General features: G+C 50.5%; 2 protein-coding genes across 5 annotated transcripts in view; one reads left to right on the top strand and one right to left on the bottom strand.

Annotated features, from left to right (window-relative positions):
- The window catches only part of DET1 (DET1, COP1 ubiquitin ligase partner), a 52216-nt gene that overhangs the window by 863 nt on the left and 39672 nt on the right, over positions 1-11681 (top strand). The window contains exon 2 of the mRNA XM_023522965.1: positions 3093-3178. The gene's annotated coding sequence lies outside the window, so the exon portion shown is untranslated. The remainder of the gene's footprint in view (positions 1-3092; positions 3179-11681) is intronic.
- On the bottom strand, positions 7-6837 carry AEN (apoptosis enhancing nuclease). 4 transcript variants are annotated; one of them, XM_023522969.1, is made up of 5 exons: positions 6723-6808; positions 5709-5810; positions 3963-4584; positions 1359-1559; positions 7-814 (listed from the first exon to the last, which is right to left on the bottom strand). In XM_023522969.1, exons 3-5 carry the CDS (start codon positions 4518-4520, stop codon positions 578-580), a joined length of 996 nt encoding a protein of 331 aa, XP_023378737.1. In that variant the 5' UTR covers positions 4521-4584; positions 5709-5810; positions 6723-6808; the 3' UTR covers positions 7-577. The 4 variants fall into 4 exon arrangements, with proteins under 4 accessions (XP_023378737.1, XP_011377977.1, XP_011377976.1 ...); XM_011379675.2 differs by lacking the exon at positions 5709-5810 and having other exon boundaries at positions 6723-6837; XM_011379674.2 differs by lacking the exons at positions 5709-5810; positions 6723-6808 and adding an exon at positions 6332-6691.

Below are 11681 nucleotides of genomic sequence, written 5' to 3' on the forward strand. Positions count from 1 at the left end.
CCCAGGAGCCTGTGGGCTCTGCTGTGCCATCGGAGCCTGGCACAGTTCCCTCGAGGGCTGCTGCCAGAGTTCCATTTGGAGAGAAAGGGAGACTGGTCTCCTGAGTGGCCTTAGCTCTAAAGCTTCAGGGCATGTTTACTCTGAACCTGACATAACTCTGGAGGAAGAGGTAGGTGGTGGAACAGGAAGAGGCCTTTACCCCAAGTCACCGAGTCTGGAAGAACAGCCCCACCCTCCCAAGGAGACATTATCCCTTTAGATAGCACAGCTTGGGGGTAGGGAAGCTGACAGCCTGGGACAGTCTTGGCACACACCCTACTCCCGCAGGGGCCCTAGGACATACTCCACCTGACATTTTTATGGTGTCTGTAAAGTGCCATTAGCTAAACCACAGGGTAGGGGGACCAACAGTCCAGGACAGGAGAGGGCTGTGCCGTGGGCACACACGGGGGTCAAGAGGGATAATCCTAACTCCTTGGACCCTGGAGGAAGCTGGCTGCACCCTGCCCTGCCCAGATGAGGTGCTTTTCCCGCCCCACTCCCCACACCGGGAGGCCACCAGCAAACTTCTCCTCCCTCACGCCCTCCTGTCCTGTGCCTCCCCTGTGCCTCCATTGGTGCCCTGGGCCAGGTCCTCAGGCCAGTACTGGTCCTCCATATACTGCTCCACGTCCGTGCTGCTGTCAGGCTCTTTGTCGTCAGGGTGGGTCCAGAGGCTGCTGGCCTCCTGCTGTTCCCACTGCACCTCCACCAGCCGGTACAGCTCCATGGCTGTCATGGCATCTTCCACGGATGAGTGCCCGTGCTGGCCCACCTGCGGACGAGAGCCCACGTCAGTGCCCACGATCCTAGAGAGAGGCCTGTCACCTGGCTCTGTGCACGCCCAACACCATGCACTCTCCGAACAGGGCAGTCGGGCATGGTGCAGTGAGAGGAGCGTGGGTTTTGGTCAGACAGAAGGTGCTGAAATCCCAGCTGCAGCACACGCCGTCCAGCTTCTCTGAGCTGTTTCTTCAACTGTAGAACAAAGGCCTGAAGAAGATGAACGTGAAGCACAGTAGGGGCAGGAGTTAGCAGCTGCCCCTGACTGAAGGATCCATCTCACTGTAGGAGATGGACTTCTAGATGCAAATGCAGACAGAGCCTGGGTGGGGGATCAGCCTGGACAGGTGCATACACAGGGGAAGGATGCTGGAGAGAAGCACCCAGGGCTGCACGTAGGTGAGGAGGCCTGTGCTTTACTAAGGTCCCCAGGACCCGCGCTGGGTTAGGAGGGATGACAAGGAGCTGGAGGCACCGCCCCACAGCCCTGTCCGTGGCGTGATTGGCACAGGGGCCAGACCTTCCCACTCCCGCACCTGGATCTTCTTGTGCAACAGCTGCAGGGCCAGGTCCTTAAGAGATACACGGGTCCGGGTGTGGAGGCCGGGCTGGCTGAGCAGGTTGGGCACGTAAGTGGTGTCCCGGGTCTGGCTCCGCGGGTGGACGTACTTGAGGGCCTGGAAGTCGTTGTGCAGGGCGTGCCCCACCACCACCTTGCCCTTCAGGAGTTTGAGGATCTGTGAGCCAAGAAAGGAGTCAGGAAGGGCCCCTGTCAGCCTGGCACAAGATCAGTGGGTGCACAGGTCGCTCTGGAGGAAGGCAGAATGGAGACGGGGGGCTGTGAGCTCCAGTCAACCAGGCTGCCCAAGTTTCAACCCAGACCCTTCGACGTACTACTGAAGAGAAGCTGGGGTGCACTTCAGCTCTCCGGACCTGTAAATTGGAATGTTGCCAACACTCCGTGGCTAGTCATGAGCATTCAACATTTTCAGGGGCAAGTCTTCTAGTTCTTCCATACAAGCAACTCTCACCTGCTGCGCACGCTTCTCTCAGCCTGAAGACTTCCCCAACCCTCCCACCCCTCCCACACCAGGCTCCTCTCACAGAAGGTCTCAGCTCACACGTCAGGAGGCCGCCCCATGCCTCCCCCATCAACATCTCCTACAGGGGATTCATCGCACTTTCTGAGTACACATTTAGCTCTGGCACAGTCTACCCACTCCCACCGTCAGCTCACTGTAAACACGCAGGGACTGTGTTTGACTTGACTGGTGATGCTCAGTGAAAACTCAGCACACAGGAGGTGATCCTGGGTGAAGTCCAGAGCCATGCCTGGCCCTGGAGACACACCATACTCGGCACCATACACAGTCCTCATCTTCAGGATTCCGTCTCTGCCTCTCCGCCACATAGGCTCTACTTCTCGCCCTCTAAACCTACTGCCTTGCCCAGCTCTGACCATCTGCATGATGTGTACCTCTCTCCCTTGTCTTCTACACTCCTTAGGTCCCAGGGAGGCCATGTCTATGGCCAGAGGCCTGCAAACCCTCCAGCCCCCTTTGCTGGGGGGTGGAGGGTTTATCACCAGCCACTGGCATCCCATGGCCTGCCTCTGCTGGCAACGTTTGGTCTCTTGCTAAAGTCGGCTCTTACAGCAGGTGGATGAGGCGCATTTAGACTTTAGTGGTAGGGCAATGACACTGTTCTAGACTCTCCCCACAGCCCTCCAGCCATTCAGTGGGAATGGATCAAGCACACTCGCACTGGCTCAGAGTCCAGGCAGACAGAAAGTGCTTCTGCTCTTGGGAGCACCACCACCCAGGCTGAAGTCAGTAGTGGGAAGCTGAGAACTCGCCACAGGCCTCCCTTTCTGTTGCTTCTATTCCTGATCAGCCTGCTTGATAAATAACCTTCAGATCTTTTGAAAAATATGCTTAGGCCCTATCTTAGGTGAAAAAGGAGGACATATAATGCTGTGTACCAGTATTTCCCAAATTTCCCTAGCCCCAATGACCCAGAAACATCAAGTAGTTCTGCTATAATACTTGTTTTGAAAATGCAAAATGTTCCATGACTGATATATTAGAACATCACTTGAGAATAGCACTTGATCTTGCCCTTAAGTGAAAGTAGGAAACTGCACCCAGCTGAACTGAGCCACATGGGGACGCACAAAAGGCACACCCCTCAAACACTTACAGTGAGCTTAGCTCACCTGTGCGAGTAGCCAGAGCTCACAGCTGGCATCCCCACTTTCTGTCTGATTTCAGGTAACTCCTTTGACCACTGCACTGTAACGCAAGCTGCAACCCTTCTGACATCCACCTCTGCAAAGAAATTGCAGGTCCTTTTCAAGGTAAAGTGCCATCCGTATTGGTATATTTATACATTTCTTAACCATTTAATGTGTGCAGAACTGTGCTACCCTTGTTATTAGGTTTCCATACTTTTATTTTTAGGGTGTCACTGATGACATTTTTTGGGTGTTGCGTCTCTAACCCCATTTCTCTCGTAAGTTTCTGAAGTTTCTATAAGTTTGCAGTGTGAGGATTTTTTGGCAAGTGCTCAGCAGCGCCCTCTCCAGGCCTAGAGACCTATGGGATCAGAATTTTCACAGAAGGATCTGGGGACAAGGACCAAGATTGTTAATAAGGCTTTAGGTATTGTTTTTTTTTTTTTTAGGTGTTTCTTATGCTCAAGCACGTTTGGGAATTTCTGATATGTTAGTGTGGTCCTAACCACTAATTAATTTTCTTCAAAGCATTGAAAAACTAACATAAGGAAATATACTAAAACATTCACACCTGAAGGTGATAGCACTTTGGGCCTTACAAATTTTATACAGATATCTAATACTTTTATAACAGAAAAGAAAATGTAAAATGTAAGCTGTGTCACACCTTGCAGTTCGCACAGCCTTTCCACAAACATGATCATGTATGACACCCCGGCGATGCTCATATTGCAGGTAGGTCAGGATTTTTACTCACCTTTCCATGGAGAAGGAACCCACTGTTTGGAGAAGTTAAGCAGCTTTCCCAAGGTCTCTTTGCTTCCAGTGGCAAAGTGGTGACTCAAACCCAGGGCTGCTTTTTGCAGCCCATCACACCAACCCAGATAGGTCCCCACCCTGCCCTCACCTCTTTCTGGGCCACCTGGAAGGGGATGGCCTTGCGCATGTGCTGCCGAGTGATGCCGCTCCAGCGAGTGCGGTAGTCCACGATGGGCATCTCAGGCCTGACGTACTTGTCATAGAGGACGTCGCCATGGTAACTCACCACGGAGCAGCGGGCCAGCTCACTCACCCGCCCTCGGGGTCCTGTGCCCACCATCTCACAGTCGATAGCCACGCACTTGCTGGGCAGGGGCCCGGTGCATACCCTGGGAGTGGGCTTTCTGCTGCATGGGGCACCTCCAGGTCCAGCCCTTGCACGCTGCCTCCCATTGCTGGCAGCCTGAGGGCCTGACGGTGCTTCCGAGAGCATGGGCGCCTCCAAAGACATGGGCGGTGGGGAGGACCCTGGGTCCGGGGGTGTGCTCAGCAGCCCCTGCCCCTGTAGTAAGGCCTTCCGGGCCATGAACCGCTGGTGCTGTCGGCTCTTTCTCTTGTGCTTTCTCCGAAGCACATCCTTGGCATTCGAGCTGGCCAGCAAAGGGCATAGGCACTGCGCAGGCTCGTGGGCTTCCCGGGGTACCATGCCAATCTGCTCATCACTCGGGGAAAGGAAGGCCTGGGAGGTAATCTTCCAACGGGGCAGCAACCTGGAGAGAGAACACACGGGGCAGAGGGGCTGGGTGAGGAGTGGGCCAGGCCAGCCTCCCTCCTGCGGTACTCCCTGCCTGGGCTGCTCTGGAGCCTGTATTTTGTTTCAGGCTCCTAGACTGAGTCAAAGACTTACTTTAATCATAATTGCACTCATAAAATCCTACCATATGCTAACTAGTGCTCTAAGTACTTTCCATGGAATCACTAACCTTCCCAACAACCCAAACAAACTTATCCTCATATTACTAGTAAAAAAAAAAGCCTGGGGCATAGAGGTTAAATAACTTGCTCAATTAATGAAACAAAAGCTGATATAAACCCAGAGTCCCTGCTATCTGCCAGACTGTGGAGACTGCAGAACTGGAGGTGACCGTGACCTCAGTGAACTACTGGTTTGGCGGAGAGAGAGGGGTAGTCAGAAACTTGCTGAGGATGGGAGCGAGGGACTAGGGACAGGCACCTGACTCACTTGGCCAGGTACGGGAACAGGCAGAATCACTGGGTTAGGGACGTCCTGGCAATGGAGGAGACACTTTGAAGGGTTTCAGGAAGGTCTCCGAGGAGCCCAGAGAGGGAAGGGTATCCGCACAGACACAAAGCCCAGGAGGCAAAGCACATCATTGTAGAGGGCAAGGAACCTGGTGCAGCAATTAATTTCAAAGCAAAGAGGGAGGGAGGAGAAGGGTGGATAGCGAGATACAACTGCTCCTGAAGGGAGGTAAAATTGGGGGCTTAATCCAGAGATTAACTGGGAACCATGAATCTACCTAGTTTTAGGGAGAGGGTGACTGGATCACCACTGCATCATAGGAATAGGTCTGGAGAAGATAAGAATCTGAGCAACAGCAGAGATGAAGAGAAATGGGAGGAAGAGGGGAGGTGATGTGTCATTTGCTGATGCGTGGGCCAGGGTGAGGCACAGTGACCCATCCTGAGGCATTCTCCCCTTGCTTGCTCATCCCTTCTCCAAGAAGCCTCCTCCCTTTTAAAAGCGTTTTTAATGATAACCTACTTTCTCGTATTGACAAGTCACATATTAGAGCTGACAAATCCTGAACCTCATTCAGTTTGCTTCCGCCCAGCACTGGGGACAACAAGGCCTGAGAAGCCAGAGACTGACCTCTGTGGGGGAAGAGGGCCCTTTCTCTTCACTGGGAGGGCTGAGGGCCCTGCAGGTCAGGAGCTGAGGCAGGGTCTCGGGTTGGTGGCCTTCCTGTCCCTGCTGGTAAAGTTTCAAACAAAACCAGAAATAGGTTCCCTGAGAAAAGGTCTCAGTGGCCTCGTGTTTCAAGAGAGGAGGGCAGTCTTGAAAGCCAGCAATTATCGAGGGCACACCTCCCCTTCCCCGGGCCCCCAGATGAGCTCCATAACATGACTGTTATGGTAAGGACAAACACAAGTCTGTCTCCAGTCGGGTGCCTACGCTTTGGGGATCAGCTGCCACCAGGCCTTCCCGCAGGGGCCCTGGCCTAAGGGAACGGCCGCCCCAGCGTATCCCTCAGAGCAATGGCCCCGCTAAGTCAGGACCGCCAGTGGCATCCGGGCTACCAATCTGCTGGCTGATCAGGGAGGCAGCGGGCAGTTAGTTCCAGATCCTGCTCTGGCACTGAGGAGCTGGACAAACGGGACCGGGTCGCCGTCCCCTCCACCAAAAAACAAGGACCTATTAGACCGCGAGCTGGACTAGGTTAGGGGCTTGCCCAAAGCAGCTCATTACCGGAAGCGATGAAGACCTCGGTTTACCTGCGCACCTCAACTGCCATTTTGGGGAACGCGGCCTGAGAACCCGCATTTCGAAGAGCGTGCGGCCCCACCCCCAAGCCGGGAAACTAACAATCGCCCGAATCTGAGGGGACCTGGCTCCGCGAGACCCCGCCCGCGGAGGGACTCGGGATCCCTCGTGGGTCACTCACGGGCCACCGCGGGGCCGGCCGGAAGCGTCCGCCAGGCCGGGCCCCGGACCCCCGAGCAGGGCGGGGACTTGGCACAGGCGGCGGCCCGGCGCGGCCTGCGCACCCGCCGACTCGGAGAACCGGTTGGCCGGGTCCCGGCGTCGCCCGCCGCGGGCCCGGGCCGCACACGCGCGCGGGGCCCCGCTCGACCCCGCTGTTCCCACTAGGGTCCCCGCGATCACCTGAAGCCGGGGCGCGTACGCCGCTGTCCGCACGTGGCTTCCCGGCAGCCGGCAGCTCCCACAAGCCCGGGCAAGCCCCGCTCCGGCTGCCCGGCTATTGGTTCGCTGAACGGCAGCGCCCGCCTAAGGCCTCTTGTGATTGGCTCGCTGGGAGAGTCTGGCTCTCTGTGGGTAGGCGCGCGGCAGCAGGAGGGGCGGGGATTCCGAAAGGGGCGTGGCTCGCGATCCTGCCCGGCCGAGTCCGCGGGAAATTTTAAAGAGACCGCAGCGGAGCGTAACCTTCACTCGCCCGGTTCGCGCTCTGATGGGTTCCCCGGTCTCCAATGCACCCCGCTCCCTGGGTCGGGATGTGGGCTCCTGTGAAGTCCGTGCCTCCAAAGGCCGAATGACTTAGAGAGTACACACCCATATTTGCCGAATGTTAATAATCCTATCTCCTCGGGTGTCGTGGGGATTCAGTAAAGTAATATGAATGATGGGCACTAAAGAAAGGTTTTTTAAAGTCAGGTTTGCTCCTTTGGCACTATTTTTTTCACTTATCCTTTTGTAATGCTTTCCTCATAAGTATTAAGTTCCTACTATGGGCGGGGCACTGGGACCCAGAACAGCCTCTGACTAGTTAGTTGCTCACCGCATGGTGCCCTAACAGAAAGGATTAACAGATAATTCGGTGCATCGCGAATAATAAGAACGATAATAAATGGTTCACATTTATTGTGAGCACTTACTGCGTGCCAGGCAACATACGCATCTAATCTGCACAAGAACCCTCTGAGATATGTACTATTATTATTTCTAGTTTACAGGTAAAGAACTTGACACTTAAATTAAGGAGACACAGCCAGGGTCCAAACAAAGACCCTTACCAGAACACTCCGATGCCTCCCAGCTCCATGTTGCGAGCAGAAATGGCCTCGCAAAGGTAGCTAGAAGGCTAGGGAAACATGTGTTGAGGAACCTACTCTTTTTGAAGGCTTTGGGGAGCTGGGAGGAGTTTAAGCCAGAACTGGTTCACTAGCAATTTGGAGAAACTCACTCTGGCCGCAGTGTAGAGAGGAATGGATTAGGCCTGGAGAAAGAGGGGTTGGGGGATGACTGTGAACATCCAGGCAAGGGAAGATCCTGGTGGTCGGAGTGGTAGAGACGATGAAGAACTAGGGACAGAGTTCAGAGCTTCACAGGAAGCAACATTGACAGGACAGAGATGATGAGCAACTGTCTCCAGCATGGAGGCTTTGTGAGAGGTACCTCTGGGGGCAAGGACAGTTTTAAGAGAGTCAGTATCCCAATCCTCAAGTCCCAAGGGACGGGACCCGAAAGCATGCCTGGAGCCCTTGGGGTTCCGCTTCCTTCTCCCCTTTCATAACCAGCCATCTCTCACTTTCCAAAGGAAAGTCCCCCTCCCCCCCATTCTGAAGCCTGCTCTGCTGCGTCTCCCTGGGAAATAAAAGTAGTCTCTAGGGAGGAAAAAACATAAGGCAGTTCTAAATATGGCTTTTAATTGAGGACCCGTCTATAAGAATGTTTCTACAAGGCAGGTGGTTTCTGATTCGTTGCTTTCACTACGATCCAAGGAGGATTTAATCATATCGTCAGCTAATAGGCCATTAAAATATTTTTTGAGGCTAGACAATTATCAGAAATTAAAAGAACTGAGAGATACAGCCAGAATAAACCTCCTTCCACTTCTATCTGCTTTTTCTGTGAGCAATGTTTTATTGGTGCTTATGTTCATAGGAACAAAATAGAAAGTCCACTCTTTCTCATCCTTGCAACAAGTAATATTCATCCCTGGATTTATAAACTTAATGGGAAAATAACTGGCTCGATCTATCTTCTTAAGACATATTTTCAATGGCATTCCTAATGAAAATTTACTTTTTATGGTTAAAGATTATTGCTCATATAATGAAATGCTATATACAGTATTTGTTATGTGATCAAATGTAACTACAAATAATTGCAACAATTATTTCAGTTGGAAGGAAAACAGTGAACACTTAGAACCTTACGGGTCACGGTTAGAGTTAACAAGTTCAAATTTATATACATAATTTTGTGACACATTGGGTGTGCCAGAAAATATTGCCAGGCTTGAAAATATATTATGCTAGGACTAAACTCTGTAGCAGAAGTAGAATGGAAATATAAGTTCAAGAAGAAAAAAAAGAATGTTGTGTACAATATAGAAATAAAACGCAAGTCTGGATTTAGTAAGGAGAGACTTTATTTGAAAGGATTATTGGGGAGGGGGGCATTAAGGAGGAGAGGGGAGCAGAGAATTACTGCGACAGGGAGAATGAATGCTCTGACCATAACATCAGCCAGCTCTTAACGGATAAGCAGAAAAAGTTTTCTTTTACGTGGAGGAGCCACCAAAACTAGAAAGAACAGGATCTGGGGAGGTGAGATGAACAGGAGGGATCTGTTCCAGTATCCGGATAGTAGATCTGATAGTAGATTAGAGATTGTTTCACCCTCAGGCCAGGCTGTTCTCTGGAAGGATTGTCAATGGGCTCTGGCCGAGGGTGGCCCTAGTTCAGGAACCCAGGGGAAGAAGAAAAACTTAACCAAAGTTTGGTTAACAAGCATTGTGTCCCAGTTGGTCACTGCACCCAGCAGTTCAGCTCATCACCGATGAGACAAAGAGTGAGAATTTGGAAGGTCTGTGCCATGCCTTGTCACAGGCAGGAATCCATGCGTCTAATCTCAGTCACGTGGGGCAGGGTATTTCTTTGCAGTAAGACGTTTCCAGAACACAAAGGGGTAGGAGAGATTTCCTAACCATCACTCTTTCCAGGAACACAGGGTTCAGGGGAAATTCAACATTGTAATAAGAGTTTTCTCATGCACTTTTAAAATGGATAATGTAGATATCAAATTGCTTTGATATTTAGGCTCTATTGCATTCATTTAAAGGCACTTTTTAAAAAGATGATATTTAAAATATATCACTTAGACTAATGGGATTATGATAAAAAATATCGTCAAGAAAAAAAAGTTAAAGGTCCCCAGGTGTGCAATATGGATGGCACAATAGTGGCATCTTGGCTGTGGATGGCAGTGTCTTCAAGCAAACTTCAGGGACTTCACACTCCCACTTCTGGGGTGAACGTACCCCTTGCTTTCTCAATGACTAGGGCTTGTACAGAACCCCTTTGAGCTGGAGCTTGGTGGGACAAAGCTTATAACCCAAGCCCTGCCCCTATGGACCCCACCCGCTGCCCCTCCACCTGATCAGTCCGGGTGCATCTGAGACATTGGACTTGATCTGTTTTGCATTTACACATCATTATTGCCACAGTCAAAGTGCCATTCTGCTGGCCTTGCATACCTGCTTTAAGGACTGCTGGACCAGGTGCAGATGTGAAGCGGGGTGTCAATCTGGTTATTTTTTAGAGCAGTGATTTTTCTAAGCCTGGTCCCAGAACAGCAGCCTAGACATCACTGGGGAATGGGTTGGACCTACTAAGTCAGAAATTCAGGGGGTGGGGTCCAACTTTCTGTTTGAAGGAGCTGATTGACGGAAAGCTTTCTAGATGTATGCTCAAGTTTAAGATTCCTTGTGTAGAGGGGATGGAGCTGACAGAACTCTGGGAGCCAAATGCAAATAGTTCATTCATTTTATTAAAGCCGATTCCCTCTCTGTCGGCATTCTTGATCCAACAGTGACTTTGGACCTACCTGGACACAGCCGGTCCCTAAGATACTTATGGTACCTTCCCTCGACTGAGAATTTCCAGTGTTCTTAGACCCATCCAGATTAAGCTTCACATGACTGATTTTTTAATGGATAATTGGAGGGTTTTGATCTGGGGAATTTTATTTTCCACTGATACGTTTTCCATTCTAGACTTGTTTCTTCACACATAAAATTAATACTAAAATCGGTGACTCCGTCACAGCTGAACATTGAAATCGCCTGAGGAGAGTTAAAAAATACGAAGCTTGGGTCATACCCCAAGATTCTGATTTAGCTGGTTTGAGGCGGGGCCTGAACGAGATTTTTAAAACTCACTGGGTGACTAGTTTGCAGCCAAGACGGAAATCACCGCTAAAGCGCAGCTACTTAAGTAATCCACCAGAGGGCGCTGCCGCCTTACACTTTCAGGGAACCGGATAAAAGTGCTAAAAACCGGGAAACAAAAGAAAAAAATAAACAAACGGGACTACATCAAACTAAAAAGTTTTGTACAGCAAAGGAAACCATCAACAAAACAAAAAGAGAACTGACTGGGAGAAGATATTTGCTAATGACACATCTGATAAGGGGTTAATATCCAAAATATATAAAGAACTGATACAGCTCAACAACACTCATAAACACCATTTCCCAGCCTTTCTCCATGCCTCCTCTTGGGGGGCATTGTGTCCTAAGGATGACATCTGATAAGGGTTTAATACCTAAAATATATAAAGAACTTATACAGCTCCAATAACTTACAGAGGTTGTGCGAATTACCTGTAGGTCGCTCAGCAAAATAGGTAGCTTACTACTTTTTAAGGGAACTTCCTAGGTATCTCAGAACACAAAAGGGTTGGTGAGCCAAGGGTCAGGGCACCTGAGTCCCTTTATCTTAACTGCATGGACCAGATTTATACAGCTAGCAGCCCAGTTCCCAGCGACCACATCTATTTCCCTGAAAGTAAGGCAACAGCGCCATCCGATGGATTTTTCTGTAAGACCAGCAGCCAGGTTTTAAGCACTTTTAGCTAATTTTCCGAAAGTGTAAGGCGGCAGCGCCATCTGGTGGATTTTCTGTAAGACCAGCAGCCAGGTTTTAAGCACTTTTAGCTAGTTTTCCGAAAGTGTAAGGCGGCAGCGCCATCTAGTAGATTTTCTGGGTAATACCCGCAGCCGGGTTTTTAGCACTTTTTAAAAACTTTTAAAATTTTTTTTTAATTTTTAAAAAATTTTTAAAAAATTTAAATATATTTTTTAAAAAATTTACTTATTTA

This window comes from Pteropus vampyrus, unplaced genomic scaffold (assembly GCF_000151845.1).
Source record: "Pteropus vampyrus isolate Shadow unplaced genomic scaffold, Pvam_2.0 Scaffold368, whole genome shotgun sequence".
In the NCBI taxonomy this organism is placed as follows: domain Eukaryota; kingdom Metazoa; phylum Chordata; class Mammalia; order Chiroptera; family Pteropodidae; genus Pteropus; species Pteropus vampyrus.